The sequence below is a fragment of the Malus domestica genome, chromosome 03 (genome assembly GCF_042453785.1).
Source record: "Malus domestica chromosome 03, GDT2T_hap1".
NCBI classification, from domain to species: Eukaryota; Viridiplantae; Streptophyta; class Magnoliopsida; order Rosales; family Rosaceae; genus Malus; species Malus domestica.
In genome coordinates this window covers 24715932-24737359 of record NC_091663.1, presented here as the reverse complement: position 1 = coordinate 24737359, position 21428 = coordinate 24715932, and the positions used below count along the sequence as shown (strand labels likewise).

The following is a 21428-nucleotide window of genomic DNA, read 5'->3' as shown; positions in this document are numbered from 1 at the left end:
CATAAGGGGTTGGAATTTTCATCAACAACATACGTGTGGATACCATGGCCTTGAGATCATTGATGCATGTCCGTCCCAAGATGACATTGTATGTCGTTAGGCAATTAACCACCAGGAAGTTAGTGGTAATGATAGTTGTGTAAGGGCATGTACCAATGGTGAACGGTAAGTGTATGCTCCCTAAAGGTTGCACGATATCACCGGATAGGATTATCAAAGGAGAAATAGAGCGATCGAGCAAGTGTTCAGCTACATTAAGTGTCATGAAAGCTTCAGTAAACATGATATTAACCGAAGCCCCCGTGTCTACCAGGATTCGTCGTACTTCAAAGTTGGCAATGTGAGCTTCCACGATCAATAGATCGTTGTGAGGGTAGATGATACCTCTTTCTTCCTCAGGGTTGAAACATATTGGATCCCAGTTAGGCTTTTAATACTTACCTCCCCTGATGTCTTCCATGTGAAACACTTGGTGGCTAGACCTTAAAGCTCGTTCACTATTTTTCATGGCCCTATTGGAATATTTAGATATGGGTGTGCCATCACTTATGGAATATATCACATTCACCTAGTGTTGGTTACGGTTACCCCTTAGAGGGTGAATGAGGAATTGATCAATTTTTCCTTCACGTGCCAAAGCTTCAATATGATCATGAAGGTTGATACACTTCTCGTCGTCATGGTCGTTATGCTCGTGGTAGCAGCAAAACGTGCCCGTGTTTCTCGACTTTGGCTTCGGTATCAGGTGTGCTATACTGGGGTAAATGGCCACGCATATGGCGTTCAAAGGTGTGTATGCCTCATACCTCGGGGTATGGGCTGTCCTGACACTTGCTTGACCCACTGTGTTGATTACCTGGGGTCGGGGATTATCATGGCGATACCCTTGGTTATTGCGGTAGTGTTCATTACTCCTTTTACTAAAATGAGACTGATGAGGATGGAAATCTTTCCTTTTGCCCTGAGATTGATATGTCTGTTGACTTGGCAAAGTATTAAGTAAGGCAGGGGGAGGTACCGCTACCGTTTGGAAGATCGAGGTCTTCTCATTTGGTTGGATCTAGCTTCCACTCCCTACTTGCTGATAAGGGGTAGCTGTAGGGGGTTTGTCTTGATATGTCTTTGCCTCGGCGGAGGCATGGTTGTAAGCATGTGCCATCACCTCAGAGTAAGTATTCCAAGTGTTGGCATTGATCATGTACTTGAAGAAACAATCACGTAGGCCTGCCGTGAAGGCCTTGAGGGCGGTCTTGTCATCTGCCTCAGCGCAGCAAGAATACTCATAGCTGAAACAACTGACATACTCTCGTAGTGACTCGTCCGGCTTCTGGCGAATAGTGTACAAGTCATCTGCAGAATGCAAGCGATCGGTCTGGAGATGTGTCGAGAGACAAACAGTTTCCTCAGTTCCTCAAATGAGTCTACTGTCTCAGGTGGAAGACAGCAATACTAGTTTAGAGCTCCGCCAGAGAGGGTGGAGGGGAAGAGAAGACATCGTTCTTCGTTGGTGTGCATCCGATATGCCATGGTAGACTTAAAGAGGTTAAGGTGTTCAATTGGGTCCTCCCTTCCAGTATAGAGTTGTAAACCAAGCTTTTGTTTTGTCTTCCCTTGAAGGGGGTGTCGAGGATCCTCCTTGTGAGAGGGTCAGGCCTGGGTTGGTTCCAGTCAGGTATCTCTGCTTGACGATCGGCTTTCAACTTGTTTACTTCCTCAATGAGCTGTAGGACAAGAGGGTCCTGAATTGAGTCATGTACCACTGGGATTTTCTTTCGTAAGTCTCCATCGCCTTTTGGAAGTAGGAAAGTTTGAGCAAGGGCATGTGATTTTTCCTTGGACTCGCCGTACTGACTTCTAGGGCGAGTCTGTCGAAATACCTCAAAGTCTCATGTACGTTCATGTTCCTCTAGGACCTGTCGTTCCTTCCGTAGATTGGCAGCTGGCCTGGGTCGTGGGAGGGGACCGAGTCTTTCAGAAACCCTTGGATCATTGATCTTCGAGCATATATGGAGAGGATTTTCTCGATGTTGCTTTAGAAAGTCTCAACAGTCACGATAAACGGCTTTCGATCCTTCCAACCCTTCTGCAAAGAGGTGTCTTCCTCCACTTCTCCTGCTTCGGGCCGAAGTAGCTGGGTTGAGAGAAGTCTCATGTTGATCAATATTTTGATGATTAGCTCGCTCCTCATCAAGGATACCCATATCGAAGGAAGGCGACCCTCCATGTTGGGGGGCACCCAGATAATGGTTGATGTCTACAGGGGCAACGAGCTCGAGTGTTTGAGTACGCTTAGTTTCGTGGAGCGTTTCAAAGAGCTTCTCATACTGCTCCTGGAGGACCTCATTCTTCATTGCTATCTTGTTGTTCTAAAATTCTAGCTCATCCACTTTAGCTTGAAGAGCAGCCTTATTTCCTTCATTCTTTTGTTGCTTCACACTAGGTGCAAGAGGGATGTCATTTTGTGTGATGTGGTTTCATTTGCTCCCCATGTTGGAGAGGGATGCCTGGTCAAAAGAGAGTGTACGAATGGTGGAAACCAGCTTGACAAAGCTGAAGAAAGTGGGAATAAGTGTCGTTCCCACAGACGGCGCCAAATGTTGATGCACAAAATCAATGAGGACTTTGGTACAATAGAAAGTGTTAAGTTTGTGACCTTCGCTAGATTGCTTCGGTCACTAGTCTGGATAAGTATGTAAATGGATAGAGACAGGGAAGCAAACACAAGATGTACGTGGTTCACCCAGATTGGCTATGTCCATGGAGTAGAGGAGTTCTCATTAATTGTGAAGGGTTTACACAAGTACATAGATTCAAGCTCTCCTTTAGTGAGTACTAGTGAATGATTTAGTACAAATGACATTAGGAAATATTGTGAGAGAATGATCTCTATTTATAGAAGAGAGTTTATAGTTTCATTCTGACATTGACACGTGTCGCACTATGATTGGTTTCTGATGTCGACACGTGTCGCGCTGTGATTAGCCTCCTGGTTTAAGGGAAACTCTTTTGGGTCCTTGACGATATAACGTTCACCGGTGCTCAGTAGTTTCGGGATTGGTCAAGTATGGTACAAACAAAATTAATATTAAAACTCAAATTTATCAATAAACCCAAACACTATAATTAAACCATAAGATCACTCTTTGTTTATCCTACGTTCATTCTGGCTAAAACCCTAATAGCTCTCATAGAGAAAAACAAGTTTTTTTTTATTGATGGATGGTGATTTTGAAGTTTTGAATCCTCCAATTTATCCTATGTTTATCAAAATACCAATGCACCAATATTAGTTCCAGCTTTACTAGCTAAAGAACAGCCAATGGCATCGAACGGTCGAAGCTCCCACGAAGAGCCCTAACTCAACTCAATTTCTTCTTTTTCATTCCTCCTTTGATGATCTCCTCCTCTAGTCCCATAGATTTTTTCCCAAATGAAACTGAGGCTTGGGTCAAGATATGTGCCATATTACTATTGTCTTTTGTTGCACCTCTATGAATAAATATCCTAGTAATCCCAACGTAGTGCAAAGACTCAACAATCTGCACTGCAGTCACACCTTTGTTAGTTGGAGCTTCAACATCACCTCCTTTCTTTACCAACATCTTAATCACATCCGCATGTCCCGACTCCGCTGCACAGTGCAACATGGTGTATCCATCCTCATCTTTAACATCCATATCCACACCATTTTCAAGCAGTGTTCGAATGACTTCTATCTTCCCTTTGAAACATGCTTTATGGAGAACAGTCCACCCAAGTAGGTCTCTTCCATTGATTGCCGCATCTGACATTGAAGAAGTCACCAGTTTTTCTCCAGATACTTGTGCAAACCACGTGTTCAAAGAGCCATAAGGTTTATTTTATTAAAGCTATTCATATCTCATGTATGCATACACGATTGAAGACTAGTGACATATGCATACATGGTCTGCAAGAAATCGTCTAAGATGCATGTGGGAATGGTTTATGACAGACATTGATGTTGAAGTTTGGTTTTTATGGCAGGTATGAGTCACCTTACTGGAGAGGCCTTGCAGAAAGATGCATTCAAGTAAGCATGGAGATACAGGAAAAAACGCCTACAGCAAGCTGACACCTCTCAGTCTCAATCTCATTCTCAACCACAATCTTGATCCCAATCCAATCATACATTGTTATAAGCTAATTAGCATATGGGTGTAAAGATAATTTTACATTTTGAATTGGGTTTGAGATGGTAGTTTAGGTAACAAATTTGGGTTTAAAGAGATATTAATTCTTTAATAAAAAACAATATGGGTGAATAGAGTAAGTTGGGTGTAGAAAGAGGTTAGATGGGTTCAAATAAAATTTCCCTATTTTTTATATCAGATGTGTTTAACCCTGTACCACTACTATTTATATTAAGAAACAAAATATTATTTTACCGTATTTTTTATACTAAATATGTACCATCTTGCTAATAAATATGTGACCCATATGTTTATTGTCCTACTTCTATTAAAAAGTGGTCCAATATCGTATAAAAAATATTGTAAAGATATCATTACTCATTTCCTGTTTCAAAAAGTAACGAATAATTAATAATTATTGTCTCTATGAAAAACTTTTCTACCTCAAAGTACCGAGTCATGTGTTAGATCTTAACTTCCACAAAAGCAAACAAAAACTTTGGTCCAAAAGACGCAGCACATCAATTTGCCTATTTCAGTAAAAAACACTGAGCTGGCTTCTCTGCCCTCCCACTTTCCATACAATCTCGTCTCCTCTTATTTGTGCGGTCACGGTTAAGCCACGTTAACATTTTATATCATATTATTTTTTTGTCTTATTATCTCTATAAAAAAATCAATATAAAATATTGACGTGGTTTAACCGTGACCGCACAAAATATGAGGGGATAGAAGTGTATGGGAAGGGGGAGAGCAGAAAAGCTGGGTCCAAAAAACACACCAACACCCATACGCGTCCATTTAAGTTTTCGAGGCAATGACCATAACACCCTTTGTTTTTTGTTTATTTTTTTTCATAAGATCTCAAACAGCAATTATAAAAGAAGATGAATCCCACTCTAAGATAGTCCTATCGCATTTTCTCTAAAATCGCTTTCAATTATTTTGAAAACATTTCCAAACGACCCTTAGTTAAGCTTTAGAGGAAGAGTATCCAAACTTACCGATTACAAGGTGAATGAGAATGACCCTAACACCCTTTTATTTATTGCAAACAAAACAATCTCATTTTTTTAGGACTTACAAAGCTAGGTGGAGCAACGTATTCTTGCTCTGTTACTTTGCACTCAAGTCCAAAAGTCCTTCTTTTTCATTCTAGCTTCTTGTTGACGTGACCATTGATGAGGTTTATTTTTGTGAGTGAGGATCCTTGCCGGATCCTCTTTGTGAAGATTTCGAAGATTCTCAAATCACATATGTTCATCGTATATTGTGTGAACAATTTTTGTCAAGTACTGTTTATATTTAATTTTAAATAAAAGAATTTACAATGATTTTTTACCGTACGATATACGATAAATAGATGTGATTTGAAAATATCTAAGAATCCGGCTTTGGATTGATGTCACATGTGCCCTTTTTCATCAATTGATATATCTATATATAGGAATTTCCTATTTAGTGTCTCGACTCTCGAGGGCATTCATGTGTCCACATGACACCAATGTAGTGTTCATACGAAATGAGTTCACCATTTGCCACATCTGAAATAATAGTTAACTATCAACTCAGGGTGGATATTTTGCTAATTTTCAAAAGACAGAAGCCAAACTCTTAATGATCCCAAACCACATAGTGCAAAATGCAATTAAGGGTTTTAACCCCAAGAAAAAATGTAAGCACTTTTTGGTCAAATTCAAAGAAAAAAACAATTTTTTTTTCAAAAGAAAGAAATTTTATTATATTCAAATGAAAATGTTTATATTCGAAGCTAAAATATTAAATAGTCATTTTGACTCAAGACCATCCCAATTATGAAAGTTCCCTTCTCAAGTAACAAAAAAAACCACTAGATGCGTTGCCTTGTTGCAAACATGAGGAGCGGAGATAAATTCTATTGACCTCAAATGTACCTCAACTACTGTTTCAACTACTGAACATCAAAAAGGATGCTTTCTATCACATCCGGCCCGGGCCCCACCACATCCTAGGCTCCGCTCCGCCGTAGCACAATATTGTCCGCTTTGGGCCCCAATCACGCCCTCACGGTTTTGTTTCTGGGAACTCACACGAGAACTTCTCAATGGATCATTCATCATGAGATTGTTCTTGCGCGAACTTGCTTAACTTCGGAGTTCCTATGGAACCCGAAGCCAGTGAGCTCCCAAAAGGCCTATTGTTAGGAAGAGATGAGAATATACATATAAGTAGGGGTGGGCAAATGGGTCTTGGACCCAGGGGTAGGGGCGGGTACTAGCAGTTCGGGGCGGGTTCGGGACGGGTTCATATTTTTTATATACAGAACGAGGCGGGGCGGGTCGGTTCCAAGTAAATAGCGGGGCGGGGCGGGTTCAAAGTTCTAAAGACACGGGCCCCCGGCCCGGACCGTATCCATTGAGCTGTATGCTGAAATCACGCAAACACACGGGTCTCACCAAGCATAACCTAACCTCAATCAGTTTACTTTCTCAAATACTCCCAAACTCAAACCGAATCTTCTCTCATCCCTCTTGATTCTTAATATCTCTCTCTGTCGAACTCGAAGGCTGTGTCAAACTCGAAGGGATGAACGATGAAGTCGAACAACGAATCAATCATCTTCTCCGTCTGAGAAGACGAAGATTGTGAGGGGCCGTCCTTTTTTATTTCTTCGATTTTGAATCGTTGTCCAATATGAGAATACCCATATCCAAATTAAACTTATCCTTGCTTATTCTTTCACCTATTCATTCTTGTTAAGTTCTCCCTCAGAATCTCAGCCATCAGGTATTTTTAATTTTTTATATTGTCTCTTTGATTGCTGAGAAAAAACAGAGGAAAATTTTCCAGGTCCCATCACCTTTGCCCAACGGAATTGTGGTGCTTTACCACCGCCTTGCAAACTTGCCGCTCGCGATACAGCTTGCATAACTGCTCCGGTGAAATCTCGTCAGGCGACGAAGTTTTTGTCGCAGCACCGGAACCGCTTCTCTTGCTGCTTCAACCTCAGTACGCCCAAAACCGAAAAAGGAAAAAAAAATGTAATTGGATTCGTGGACCCGTCCTGAATCGGCCCGTTTCAAACGGGTCGGGTTAGGTCCAGTTCTCAAACACAAAATCCCTCTACCCGATCCGGCCCGCCCCGTTAAATATTAAAACGGGTAGGGCCAGGTTCCTTCAAATTTGGGCCCGGCCCGGCCCGTGCCCAGCTTTACATATAAGGCTTACATGATCCACTCCCCTGTGCGATGTGAGATCTTACACCTTCAATCACCACATCAAGTTGAGTTTTCCCGTTAAACATTAGACATTTGGAGTCCGACTCTATCCAAACCACCTCAAAGCCCTTATCATTACAAAAACTTCGTAAAAATTTTATGGTGCTCTAGAGTACACAATATTTTAAAATTTTAAACTGTTAAACCTTAATTTTGTATTTATAACTTAAAATCTAGCGGTTGAAAAACACCAAGTATCAAATACTTTGAGTGGCGTAGAAAATCCCTTGACACTTGATGGGCATTTTGGTAAACAAAGTGCAAGGTAATTATCATAAAAAGATGGGTTGTGCTATCTGCACATCATTTTTTTTTCTTTCACACAACTCTTTAAATTTTCTACCGCTGGATCGAATAAATTAAAAAAGATTAATGCATAAAAATGAATAAAAATGTGTAAGAAGTAAAAAGAATGTATAAATACCATTAACATAAAAAGATGAAATGATTATTACCCCTTGTGGAAAAATAAACCATTTTACTCACTCCAAAACAAAGCTCAGGAGACAAAGCCTTTCTCCTTCAGAGAATCTCTGCAATCAGTGAGCGCGATTACCTCCCCACAATCTCTCTCTCTCTGTCTCTCTACAAAATCGAACTCAAAACTTCAATCCCCTCTCAAAACTCAACTCATGGAGATCCCAGAAAAGCTTGTCAAGTTCAAGTTCCACTTCCTCTTTGCCCTCCTTTTCTGCCTTGCCCTCTACTCCCTAACCCTAATAGCTCCCAGATTTCTGACCCTTTTGGCCTACTTCTGGCCCCTCTTTCTCTCCACCGCGCTCTTCCTCTTCGCCGTCGTCGTCTTCGGGAAGACCACGTTGCCGGGTTCCGAAGCTTCCGGTGACAAACCCGGTGAAGGGCTCCTGGATTATGTAGCCGGGCAACCGGACCATATCGTAGAAAGTTACAAATCCGAGACGCAGCAGAGCAGTAAAGTAGTCGAGGAAAAAGAACCAGAACTGTAATTTTTTTTGGTATTTTGTATTTTGTATTTTGTTATCTCTGTAATTTCTAACTCTTCCCCTTGGTTTGTGGATGACAAAACTGTCAACTGTAAAATTCTGGGAAGAATAATGCCATCAATGACGTATGTGTCCCTTTTAATTTTGTTTTCTTTTGATATTGTTAGCTTGATTTATTTTTTAGATCCAACTATTAATCTTATGAGTTCATGATTTTTCACTAGGAATTGGGTTTAATGTTGATAATATCGGATCAAGCAATTTCAAAGGGTTTAATCTTTCAATATTGGGTATAGTTGACAAGAAGATATTCTAAAATAGTTTAATTTGTTGTAAGAATGATTCGAATTTAGGTACAACAATGTCCAAGCCGATTGGTTTAAGAACACTGAGAAAATAATTTTTGTACACTCATTTATTTCTTAAGCACATTTCTTATTATTTTATAGCCTTTTGATTAAATAAATTAAAGAATAATCACTTAATATAAATAAATTGAAAAGTGCGGAATGAGGAAAAAGCAGTGATCAATAGTTGGAGATGAATTCTAGTTTCGTATTTCACATGGCACGTTTTTCGAATTATGGCGCTTGTGAATTACACAATGATGGTTAGGGAAGGTTAACATGTCTCTGTGAGTTTTTTCGATTCTCAAAGGTGTGGACTGCTGGAGTAAAGTCACCATCTCTTTTTTAAACTAAAAATAAAAATAAAAATAAATAAATTTACCCATTATCTGCCATTGTTATTCAAAATGAGAAGAGGCTTGGAATGTTTGGTCTGGTGGCAGTGTGGCATTGGTGAAGATTGAATTGGATCTGATGAGTGCGGGGCTACTCCAAAGTCACCCACGAGTCCACGACCGTGATCTACGTGAAAAGGCTTTAGTGGAAAAACAATTTATATGTCGACATATATCGCTAAATTTCTAAAATATTTGTTAAATATTAGAGAAATTTTATATTTCGTCCAAAATTTCATTATTTTTATCGAAAGCAATTGATACCGATATCAATATTTGGTATATCTGTGAATATTTTCACAAATTTGCATACCAATATTTCTTCCGATACCGATATTTTAATGATCACGGATACACAACTATATTTGCATATCGATATTTCCTCCAACACCGATATTTTAATAGTCACGGGTACACAACTATATTTACGTTTTTTTGCCAATAAATAAGAATCGTGAAATGAAAAAAAAAAACATTAATATACTATTGACGTAGTACGTCACTATAGTGTTCCACTTTTGCCATACAAGATTGTTTTCTTCTAGTGAACTTAATGCCATTTCATTTTTTTATAGTTTTTTTAATTTTATTTTATTTTTTTTATCTGGTGTGAGCATAATTTGAACTTTTATTTTGCAGTTACAGATAAGGCCTAAAGTGTACTATGCATAGATTCCTGAATACTCCAAACACATAAGCACCGACAACACGGTTTTGTTGCATTAATCTATTAGTGAGTGGTGACAATGTAGTACCATAGAGTTTCAATTCCAAGTTACAATATATTCATGTATAAGATTTCGAGTTTTTGAAACTCGGAAGTTGTATTAAGCACAACGACTTCACTCTTTTCTATGGTGCTACTTCACTCTAGTCTAAACTCTCGAGTATCAGTATCATTTGTTAGAATCAGTTGTTTACGTGTTATGACAAATATATAAAATAAAAAAATTAGGTGTAAATGCAAAATTATTTAAGGTCACATGCCATTTTTTCTGAGTTCATTCCTTGTCGTGCATCGGCCTCTTTAAGGTATTTTATCGGACATCTTGCTCCCGTGATAACGATGCTTGAGAAGAATACCAATGAAGATTAAACATTTCATGTGTAACAAATATTGGGGTTTGGACAATCGGATACACTAGCTCAAGGAACTATTCTTACAACAGTCATTACGTGAACAATTGTCACATTACTCAGTTGTAAATAAGTTTCGCTTATCGACGCGGATCTCTTTGGTAACTTTCACATCATTAGTTCGTGAAAATTCCACACCAAGCAATGGCTTATAGCATAGGACGACCGAAAGGAGAAAAAGGAATGGTTGACAGAACAACTTTCATACTAATCAATCACATACGTTAATTTCATACCAGAAAACAAAAATATGTGCTCACATTTTTCTCTTTCTATAGACTTTTTTTTTTAATCTTTTCAATTTTTTCACTTTATTTTATTCAGGGTCAAAAAAAAAGAAACAACCGTGTAAGGAAAAAAAAAAGTGCCTAAAGATCATTTTCCTTATGAACTCTATATTCTATCAAGTGTAATGTAGGGACATGTCAAACATTTTTAAGTGGGCATTAGATGCCTATGATGTGATGCTATCTAATTGTGGATCCATCCCTTGAATTATCTCCCCATCTGGCTGAACTGCAAGATTTCAAGAAAGAGTAGTGATATTCATATGCCTTATTTTTATTTTTTATACTCTTATTAATTTTTTTAATTTATTTGATTCGACGGTCAAAAGTTAACAAATATGTGAGGAATAAAAATAAATGGGCAGATAATATCATCCTTCAACAAATTGAATGATCATTCAAAAGGTGTAGGGATTACATGGTGGTGGCCCCACAATCATTTCAGTTTTTGACATTAGAAGCACTGCTTTTGCTGGGCTCAGATCTAATCCACAGAATCACAATGCAAACCTGGATTGCTTTCTTTCTAGGCCATGCTCAATCAATGACTTGAAAGGTCAGATCACAGAAAGGCTACCACCTGGCACAACTCAAAGAACCCTAAAAATGGAGGACGGACTTACACCCCCGGTACACCACCACCGTAATATTCTAAACGAATAACGGGATATCATACGTTTATTTGTTTGAGATTCCACACTGGCGTATGATTAAGTCTCTCTCCAAATAGTGTACACAAAAGAAGCGTCTTACTAAAGCAAAACAGAAGATAAATATGTCTACATGCTAACACACAAATGTACACATTCCCACTATGATCATTATACACTGCCTCAGTACATCAAACCTTGTGTGCTTTCACTGGCCCTCACCACACTGCACCCTCGTCGCATATGCACAACCTTCAAATCTGTCGTAATACAAAACAGACTGAACCACATCTGGCGAAATTCTTGAAGGAACTAAGCAGTCGCATTTGTCAATCTAACGAAGGACCAAAATTTGTTTGTACGCTATATCTCCATTTGAGTAAAGATTTTAGGAGTCATGAATCGTGACTTTCTTCCAAAATTCTTTTTGTCAGTGACTGTCATCGTGCAATTTAATTACACAAACTGTATTAGCCCAGTAAATGAGACAGACATCGGAGGTAGAACGGTACTGAACAATGATCTCTAAAATACATAGAAGCAATCCAAGCGTTTTAACCAAGTCTTTATAGGAAAAGATATACGGGGGTGTTTGTGATATGGCCTAGTAAAGAAATTTATACCACAGCAAGAATAAGTAATCATACATATCACGAACTTACAAAGCCACCAGCATAGTGCCAGAGTTACTTCTTGATTTGAGGTTGTTGCGCAAGCATTATATCTGATGTTGACAACGTTCCTGACTGATCAACATCAAGATCTTCAAACTCCTCCATTACAAGTCTAACATCTTCCTGGCTAATCTTCCCCATCTCTTTGAGCTTGTATATGACAAATTCAGCAGCCCTATGTAAAGAAAGGAGGAAGAGTGGAGAAATTTGTTAGTTAACCATCAGCAGATAAGAATTCAGAAATAATAAGCTCATACTACAGTAGCAATTGTGAAGAAAAGTTTAACATACCCAACAATGCCATCGTCATCCAGATCAGCTGCCTCTAAATCTACATTGGTCACCCTACGAGTGAGAACCAACTTTACTAACGCCCGTTGTCTGCTCTGGGCGTTTAGCTCGGCAACGTAGAGGAAAAACTGAGCTAAACAAATGGTACCTGTCAATATCCAGAATACTGCAAAAGCACGCCCTGCTTGAGACGAAAAGCTCTTATCTCCATAACCCAGGGTTGTGATGGTACAACAAACGCAATAGAATGAATCCACAAGGCTCAATTTCTCAACAGTAGCTAGGAAGATTGTGCCACCAATTATGAGTAGCAAAAGAAGGATAAAGACCACAATACATTTGTACCTCGGACTGTTTGTCTCAATATCTTTAAGAATTTCAATATGCCCAACTTTTTTACTCGTATGTAGGGCTTTAACGAGCAATAATTCCTGCTTCTCTACCAAATAGTCAGCTGCTTTGCCCAAGATCATTACGACGAGAGCCATTCCTGAGAAGACGAAAGCACAAGCCACTAGTTTTGAAAGAACGCTGTTTGGCACAAGGTCTCCATATCCGACAGTGGTCATTGTCACAATACAGAAATAAACAGCATCAAGAACTCCATTTGTCTTCTCTCCCTTTAGCTGGTTCCTGACTAGGTAGAAACATACAGTTCCTAAGCCTAGGTAGACAGTCAAGAATGCAGCTACAATGCGAAAACTCGGGTGTATATTTCTGAAAAAGGACTGATCGGTTTGTGGACCTGAGGGTAAGCCTGTCTCTAAGGCTACATAATCTGAAACAGGAGCACTTCTACAACGACGAATTCTCCTGCCCTTTGGAGCATTGTTTTTATTTGTTTGAGACAAAGGATCTGTTAGTCCTGAAAGTAAGGATCCCCTCTCATTCGATCCCATGAGGATGCTTCAGCAAACTAGATGACCTGCATAGGCATAAGCAGCTAGACACTTCAGCCAATTTGTTACAGATGTACCTCAATTCAACAACATTTTTTTGAGCTTCTAAGTTTCAATCTTCAATCAATTAGCTTACAAAATTATTTACCAAAGATTGGAATCATCAAGTGCCAGTAAACTTCATTTCTCATCTTCATAAAAGTTCTATAAATACCCAAATATAGATTCATCAAGTTATCAAAATAATCCTTTTCCAAACTCCATGGAAAGATCAAATCAAGAAATTTTGACAGAGTAACTTGATTGATTTCAATAACTAAATTTTAAATAACTACCAAGAAAAAGAAAAATGAAACCGATAAACCCAAATTCACCTTTAATTTTCTTTGATTATATTATTCAAATTAGATTTGAATGCACAATGAAGGATCAAGCTTTCAAACGGAGTGTACTACTCCGCTGATATAAAGTTATAAACAAACATACAAACAAACAAATTCAGACATTAAAGTGCAGTAAAATGAAAATAACCTTCATCAAAGCTAAGGATTGCTTCCAATTAACTGAAATAACTAACTTTACAGAAAGATCTCTCTCCAGATTCAGAACATGGAAATAAAACAACCAACTTAACAGAAAACTCACCAGTCACCAACATAATATGTCAGTTGTGTGAGTTCGGAGTTCTTGGAAAAGTCTGGAATATCTCAGTCGCTGGACTCCCATTGATAATTTTGTCATTGGCCGCCTAATCTTTCAAACAGCATAATTCTGGTTTGGTCGAAGTAGATGGATCATGCAAGATCCAAACGTCCAAAGTCAAAAAACCTTCCTATGTTTGATGACCTTATTTTTTATTATTATTTTTGTTTTGTTCAGAATGAGTAATGACCTCCTCACAAGGACTCTATGGAACAATATACGGCAAGCAGTGTTCGGCTCTAATAATATCATGTTATGTAGAAAACACTAGCAAAGAAGCCCACGCTCCGCTGCGGGTTTGAAACCGTAACCAAAATTTAACACTCATTTTTAAATTATTCAAAAAAAAATGAAAGCAACTGAATCTACATGATATTTATTATTCATCTATAATGTTGAATAAATCACTTATGGAGTCAATGAGTTTATTATATTCAGCATTTAAATTATCATCTGATTTTTTTTTTTTATATTTGTAGTTCTTGGTAATTAAACTTTATGTGTATTGGTTATAATTAGTGTTCAAATGTAAAATTGCTGGTCCGAATTATTTTACATTTTACAGAAAATATGAATCATATCTCAAAAAAGAGACAAAGTTGAATAACGGCACCTAATAATAATTGAGCAGCGTTTCACCTCTTTTTGACGGGACTCTTTCAATCAAACTTTTTCACAACCAAAAACAATCCTTAATACTCGGACCTAAATTTCTTGTTCAGATTTTTTCAGAATTTTTTATACCGTATATATTGCCAATTTCCTTTGTGTTTGAGAAGATAAACTGCTTTTGTAAAGAACTTTTGAATTCTAAATTAGGATATATTGCTTACCTTTAGCAAAATGGGTTCTACTGCTGTTCTTCCCAGGTGACGGTGAATGTTTGGGTGCCGCTGCTGGTTGGGATTGTGCTAGTTGTTGCGCACGCGGCGTTGAGGTGGACCGATGAGTTGCCGTGGACGAAGAGAGCTCTGCGTTGTTGACTGGTTATGTGGTGCGATTCTGCGAAATCATGGATTTGGAGGAATCAGTGGTGGCGGTGTTCAGGGTGAAGCGGTGGAAAAGCTAGGCGGTGAGCTGGGTGAAGTGTTAAGAGTCCCTTCAATGACTAGTTGAAACTCGAAAGAGTTGAAAAAAGCAAGTAAAGAGCCAAGGCCTTTTTCGTCATTTAACTGTACAAATGAGGAAAATAAGATGGGAAGTGTACAGTAAATTAAGGATATTTCGCCAATTCACTGTGCTTATGAACAGTGTTTTTTGTCGCAGGGCATTAGTGTATGTAATTTCCACATAGCATGACATTATCGAAGCAGAACGTAACGTGATTATAAATTTGTTTCATTCAAGTTGACCTGCTACACAAAAAACAAGGAAACTTTAATGAAAAGCATCCGGTACTGTTCACTTTAACGAAAAATCATATTTTTACACTAAAAAGTCAATCATGTATTATTCACTTTACCCTTTATTTTGTCGTTATCATTAAAACTCAAAGTTTTCAAGCCCTTTTCATTAGTTTTCCTAAAAAACAAGGGACTCTTCTTTCGTTGAGAGGAAACAAACTTCTTTCCAACTTTCTCATTTTACTTTTTCTAATTTTCTAAGATTTCTTTAGCATTCTTAGGCATATCCAATCCATAGGACAAATCTTAAAATATAAGCTTTAAAACCCCTTCCAAATTATCTCTAACTATTGGGCTAAAATAAGCCACATGGAGAAAATACATATTTGGGCTAGATTTCCTAAGGATTTAAGTCTGGCTAAATTGTTATATTTCAAACATTTTTTTTTACTTATAATCTAACAGTTGTGATCAAATGAGATCAAATCTAATGGTAAAAAAAAAGATTTGAAAATCCAAAATTAAATTTAACGTCTAAAATTATTTAAATCAAATTTTACTTAAAACTTTATAAACACTTATGTATCTGTATGATTTTTAATTACTTATCGGAATTTAAATTTTTTGGATTAAAATGTTCATAAAATAACTTCAGATAATCTACATAAATTTTATATTCAAAAAGTTACCAAAAAAAATTAGGCTAAAATAATTATTTAATAATCTCGGACTAAAAGTTTAAGACATAAGAATTTGAGAAAAAAAAAACAATTTCGGAGTTATGGACAACAAAAACAAGTTGTGGGCAGAGAAACAAGTGAACGAAAAACTAAACCAAATCGAGTGCCATAAAACCGGAAAAAGAAAAAAAAAATTAAAAAAAAAACTGTTGGCCAAAACCTGTCAAACCCAAACGAAAATTGGACTGTACAAATCTCAACTGATTTGGTTCTTGGTTTTCATTTTTAAAATCCGGTCCAAACTGAATTGGACAGAGTGCATTAATTTTTTTTTTAAATATTTTTTGTTATATTTTAGTAAAGCTTTTTAGCCAAAATGATTTATGATATTTGCATAACTCCTCACTTTGATTCATGATATTTGAAATCAATAAAAGCGGTCCCTGACATTGTCCATGATCAATCATTTTAGTCATTTAGTGAAAAATTATGTTAAATAAGGATTAAAATAACAAAAATGCCCTTACTTTAATAAACAATAGGCCAAAACGATTTGACAAAAATTAAGGGTATCTTTGTCATTTTATCCTGATTTAACAGATATTTTTCACAGAATGACCAAAATGATTGATGGTGGACAAACTAAGGAACCAATTATATCGATTTCAAATCTCAGGGACCAAATTGAAGAGTTATGCAAATCTCATAGACCATTTTAGCTAAAAAAACCTTTTAGTATTGCTGTGCTTTGGTATTGCTGTGCTTTGCAAAAAAATTGTTTCTGCTGTGCTGTGAGAATAAGTGGTTGTAAAATAAAGCAGCAAAGTGTTTGGTAAATTTTTTTGTAAAAGTGCTTTTGGAAAAAAATAAAAACAGTATGATAGTGTTTGGTAAACTTTTATGTAAAACAGATGTGACTATATGAAATGACCAAAAATGGTATAATACTAGTTGTGCTATGATTTAATTTTCTTAACAAATAAAGGTGAATTATTAAATATACTTTATTTTTAAAAGAAAAATATTTATAAACTTTATCTTAAATATTAATTAGTATGACAAACTACTTCAATTGAAATATTTTAGACTAAATAGCTAGGATTCATTTGTACAATATTGTTAATGTACTTGAAGGTAGTCTAATTAGATGCATTCATCAAACTTACCGCTATTCTATTTCTTAATGTCTCTATCTCATGTGATCCTTCAACTTGATAATTTTGGTATTCTTCATCATCATCATCACCAAGGTATAAAATATCGATGATATCGGAAATATCGGTAGTCTAAAAACACGGAAATTTCAATGAAAATATTGGGATATTATCGATGTAGATAAAAATTGAATAAAAACCACGGAAATTGTAAGAAAAACTTGGAAATTTTTATTGAAACTTTGCAGGATGTTTATTTAGTCAATTATCCATTAGTTTATCACAAAACATTGGAAGGAAATGCATTGCATGATAGATATAACTGATTTAAGTTGATTATATAGCGAGTTGGCAAACATTGTGAGTGTAGAAAATATGTAGTAATTAATGAAAGAAGTTTAAACACACCATAATCATTTATATATAATGAATTAGAACAATATTTTACACTTTATACATTGCATGGTAAGATACATGAGTGATTTAGCAAGGTCTAAAATATCGATGATATCGGAAATATCGGTAGTCCAAAAACACGGAAATTTTGATGGAAATATCGGGATATTATGGATATTTTAGATTAATATCGCTCTCTTCACAAAAGTCCCTGGGGTCATCAAAATGACGATCAAGTTCAAAATACCTCCGTATGTAGTTATGAAGAGTCATTATAGCAATGACAATCTTCACTTGCTTATTGAACGGGTAATTATACACTTCAAAAAAAGGGCCTTTTGCGACGGTCCAACATCATATTGAGGTTATTAATATGGATGAGACATATGTAGCTCATGGGAGGTCGCACCGTAATACCCACAAAAAGACCAACTATCATCATTACAAAGTGGAGCTATTTTTTGTTGTCATTGATTCCTAGCTTACAGAGTTAAATGATTGCTTCAATGAAACAAGTACTGAATTGCTCATTTGTTTGGCTAGTTTGAGTCCAAATGATTCTTTTGCAGCTTTTGACAAAGAAAAGCTACTTCGCCTTACTCAATTGTACCCTCAAGATTTTACGAAGAAAGACCTATTGGCACTTGAAGATCAACTTGATATTTATATTCATTCTATGCGTTTGAGAAGTGACTTTTCTCAGTTGCAAAGCATTAGTGATCTTGCTAAGAAAATGGTTACTTATTGAATTGGCTTTGGTTTTACCTGTTGCAACTGCTTCAATGGAGAGAGCATTTTCCGCCATGAATATCATAAAGTGTCCACTCCGCAACAGAATGAGGGATCAATGGTTAAATGATAGCTTAGTTGTTTACATTGAGAAATATGTTTTTTCTTGTATTGACAAAGAAACTATCATGGCATGTTTTCAATGTATGAGATCCCGTCGTGGACAAATTTAGTATTTCTAGCTTGTTTAGCACAAAGATTATGAATGAAAATTATAGTTTGCCATTTATTTGTTCAATGATATTTTCGTCTTGTTTTTATTTTTGGAGCTTTTATATTGGGACCACCCTAAGTTAAAATCCTAGATCCGCCACTGTGTACGGTGATACCTTTTGCATACCCTCATGGCCGGCCCTGCTTCCTATGCATTCGGTTCAGTGGATAAACTCTGTTATAATTGAGTCTTAATTCATGTTAAGTAAAAATCAATGCAGAAGCAGATCCATTTGTATAAGTAGTTAAGTACCCAATAATTTAACCAGTAGCTTTCATAATCTATATTTAATAAACTATTTAACAAGTAGATTTCTTAGGCAGTGTGTAATATGATCATTATACAGTGCCTCAGTACATCACACCTTCAGTGCTCTCACCACACTGCATCCTCGTCGCGTATGCACAACCTCCAAATCTTTAATCTGTCGTAACACAAAACAGATTGAACCACATCAGGCGAAATTCTTGAATTCAGGAACCAAGCAGTCCCATTTGTCAATCTAAAGAAGGACCAAAATTTGTTTGTACGCTATATTCCATTTAAGTAAAGATTTTAGGAGTCATAAACCGTGATTTTCTTCCAAAATTCTTTTTGTCAGTGACTGTCATCGAGGTAGGACGATACTGAACAATGATCTCCAAAATACACAGAAGCAATCCAAGCGTTTTAACCAAGTCTTTATAGGAAGAGATATATGGGAGTGTTTGTGAAATGGCCTAGTTAAGAAATTCATACCACAGCAAGAATAAGTAATCATACATATCACGAACTTACAAAGCCACCAGCATAGTGCCAGAGTTACTTCTCGATTTGAGGTTGTTGCGCAAGCATTATATCTGACGTTGACAACGTTCCTGACTGATCGACATCAAGATCTTCAAACTCCTCCATTACAAGTCTAACATCTTCCTGGCTAATCTTCCCCATCTCTTTGAGCTTGTATATGACAAATTCAGCAGCCCTATGTAAAGGATGGAGGCAGAGTGTCAAAATTTGTTGGTTAACCATCAGGAGATAAGAATTCAGAAATAATAAGCTCATACTACAGAAGCAATTGTGAAGAAAAGTTTAACATACCCAACAACGCCATCGCCATCCAGATCAGCTGCCTCTAAATCTACATTGGTCATCCTACGAGTGAGAATCAACTTTACTAACGCCCGTTGTCTGCTCTGGGCGTTTAGCTCGGCTACGTAGAGGAAAAACTGAGCTAAACAAATGGTACCTGTCAATATCCAGAATACTGCAAAAGCACGCCCTGCTTGAGTCGAAAAGCTCTTATCTCCATAACCCAGGGTTGTGATTGTACAACAAACGCAATAGAATGAATCCACAAGGCTCAATTTCTCAACAGTAGCTAGGAAGACTGTGCCACCAATTATGAGTAGCAAAAGAAGGATAAAGACCACAATACATTTGTACCTCAGATTGTTGGTCTCGATATCTTTAAGAATTTCAATAGGCCCAGCTTTTTGATTCATATGTAAGGCTTTAACGAGCAATAATTCCTGCTTCTCTATCAAATAGTCAGCTGCTTTGCTCAAGGTCATCCCGACGAGAGCCATTCCTGAGAAGACGAAAGCACAAGCCAGTAGTTTTGAAAAAACACTGTTTGGCACAAGGTCTCCATATCCTACGGTGGTCATTGTAACAACACAGAAATAAACAGCATCAAGAACTCCATTTGTCTTCTCTCCCTTGAGCTGGTGCCCAACGAGGTAGAAACATACAGTTCCTAAGCCTAAGTAGACAGTCAAGAATGCAGCTACAATACGAAAACTCGGGTGTATCTTTCTGAAAAAGGATTTGGTACTTGGACCTGAGGCAAAGCCTGTCTCGAAGCCTACATAATTTGAAAGAGGAGCACTTTTACAAAGGCGAATTCTTCTACCCTTTGGAGCATTGTTTATATTTTTTTGAGACAAAGGATCTTTTAGGTCTGAAACCAAGGATCCACTCTCTTTCGAGCCCATTACGATGCTTCAGCAAACTAGACAACCTGCATAAGCATAAGCAGCTGGACACTTGAGCCAATTTGTTACACATGTACCTCGATATAAGTTTCGATCTTCAATCAATTAGCTTACACAACTGTTTACCAACACAGTTAAGGTTGGAATCATCAATTGCCAGTAAACTTCATTCCTCATCTTCATAAAAGTTGTATAAATACCGAAATGTGGATTCATCAAGATAACGAAAACTCCATGGAAGATCAAACCAAGAAACAAACAAGCAACAGAAAAGAAAAATGGAACCCATAAACCAAAATTCACCATTAGTTTCCTTTGATTATATATTGTTCATATCAGATTTGAATGCACAATCAAGGATCAAGCTTTTTAAGTGAGTGTACTACTCTACTGATATAAACAAACATACATACATACAAATCCAGACATTGCAGTGCAGTAATGAAAATAACCTTAATCAAAGCTAAGGATTGCTTCCAGATGAACTGAAATAACTAACTTAACAGAAAGATCTCTCTCTCTCTCTCTCTCTCTCTTATAGAATCAGAACTTGGAAATAAAACAACCAACCAACTTAACAGAAAACTCACCCGTCACCAGAATTGCGTGTCGGGATTTTGCTTTCCTGACTAACTCAGTTGAATGAGTTCAGAGTTCTTGGAAAAGTCTGGAATATCTCAGTCGCTGCCTCTCATTAATAAGTTTGGAGGTAGATTGTCTATCCTCATGTTACGGTGCCCTTTACATCATCTTTTATTTGTACGGTCACGATTAAGTTACGTTAATATTTTATATTTTTATTACCTTTTGTTTTATTATGTTTATAAAAAAATTAATATAAAATATTGACGTAATTTAACCGTCATCGCACAAATAAAAGAGAATAGAAATGACACCATAACAGAAGGATGCCTTCAATAAGTTTATCATTGGCCGCGCAATCTGTTATTCTTTTCCTTATTTTCATTTTAATTTATTATTCTTCTTCTTTTGTTTGTTCTCTGCGCGTTCTCTTTTTGGCAAACGGGAGGTTCATCATATATGCCTTCTCACATACCATAAATTTTTTATTGTAACCGAAACATGAGTAGTACATTATATGTTTTTATATAAATAATAAAATA

The 21428-nt window shown here is 37.0% G+C and overlaps 2 protein-coding genes across 5 annotated transcripts; both read right to left on the bottom strand.

Annotated features, from left to right (window-relative positions):
• Positions 1–11185: 11185 nt before the first annotated feature.
• LOC103427530 (two-pore potassium channel 1-like) lies at positions 11186–15981 on the bottom strand. 3 transcript variants are annotated; one of them, XM_008365590.4, is made up of 4 exons: positions 14586–14918; positions 13696–13821; positions 12152–13076; positions 11186–12035 (listed from the first exon to the last, which is right to left on the bottom strand). In XM_008365590.4, exons 3-4 carry the CDS (start codon positions 13048–13050, stop codon positions 11873–11875), a joined length of 1062 nt encoding a protein of 353 aa, XP_008363812.3. In that variant the 5' UTR covers positions 13051–13076; positions 13696–13821; positions 14586–14918; the 3' UTR covers positions 11186–11872. The 3 variants fall into 3 exon arrangements, with proteins under 3 accessions (XP_008363812.3, XP_070675285.1, XP_017184378.3); XM_070819184.1 differs by having other exon boundaries at positions 13696–14042; positions 14586–14858; XM_017328889.3 differs by lacking the exon at positions 13696–13821 and having other exon boundaries at positions 14586–15981.
• Positions 15982–18543: 2562 nt separating this feature from the next.
• LOC103407916 (two-pore potassium channel 1-like) lies at positions 18544–21277 on the bottom strand. 2 transcript variants are annotated; one of them, XM_008346792.3, is made up of 5 exons: positions 21201–21277; positions 20895–21054; positions 19409–20330; positions 19091–19292; positions 18544–18752 (listed from the first exon to the last, which is right to left on the bottom strand). In XM_008346792.3, exons 3-4 carry the CDS (start codon positions 20302–20304, stop codon positions 19130–19132), a joined length of 1059 nt encoding a protein of 352 aa, XP_008345014.2. In that variant the 5' UTR covers positions 20305–20330; positions 20895–21054; positions 21201–21277; the 3' UTR covers positions 18544–18752; positions 19091–19129. The 2 variants fall into 2 exon arrangements, with proteins under 2 accessions (XP_008345014.2, XP_008345013.2); XM_008346791.3 differs by having other exon boundaries at positions 19106–19292.
• Positions 21278–21428: the final 151 nt, after the last annotated feature.

What these genes read in the sequence shown, in the direction of transcription:
- LOC103427530 (XM_017328889.3), bottom strand. Translation starts at nt 13,050, where the DNA reads ATGGGATCGAATGAGAGGGGATCCTTACTTTCAGGACTAACAGATCCT. An exon ending in GATGACGATGGCATTGTTGG is followed by an intron (nt 12,036 to 12,151) that starts GTATGTTAAACT and finishes TTCTTTACATAG; the next exon opens with GGCTGCTGAATTTGTCATAT.
- LOC103407916 (XM_008346792.3), bottom strand. Translation starts at nt 20,304, where the DNA reads ATGGGCTCGAAAGAGAGTGGATCCTTGGTTTCAGACCTAAAAGATCCT. An exon ending in GATGGCGATGGCGTTGTTGG is followed by an intron (nt 19,293 to 19,408) that starts GTATGTTAAACT and finishes TCCTTTACATAG; the next exon opens with GGCTGCTGAATTTGTCATAT.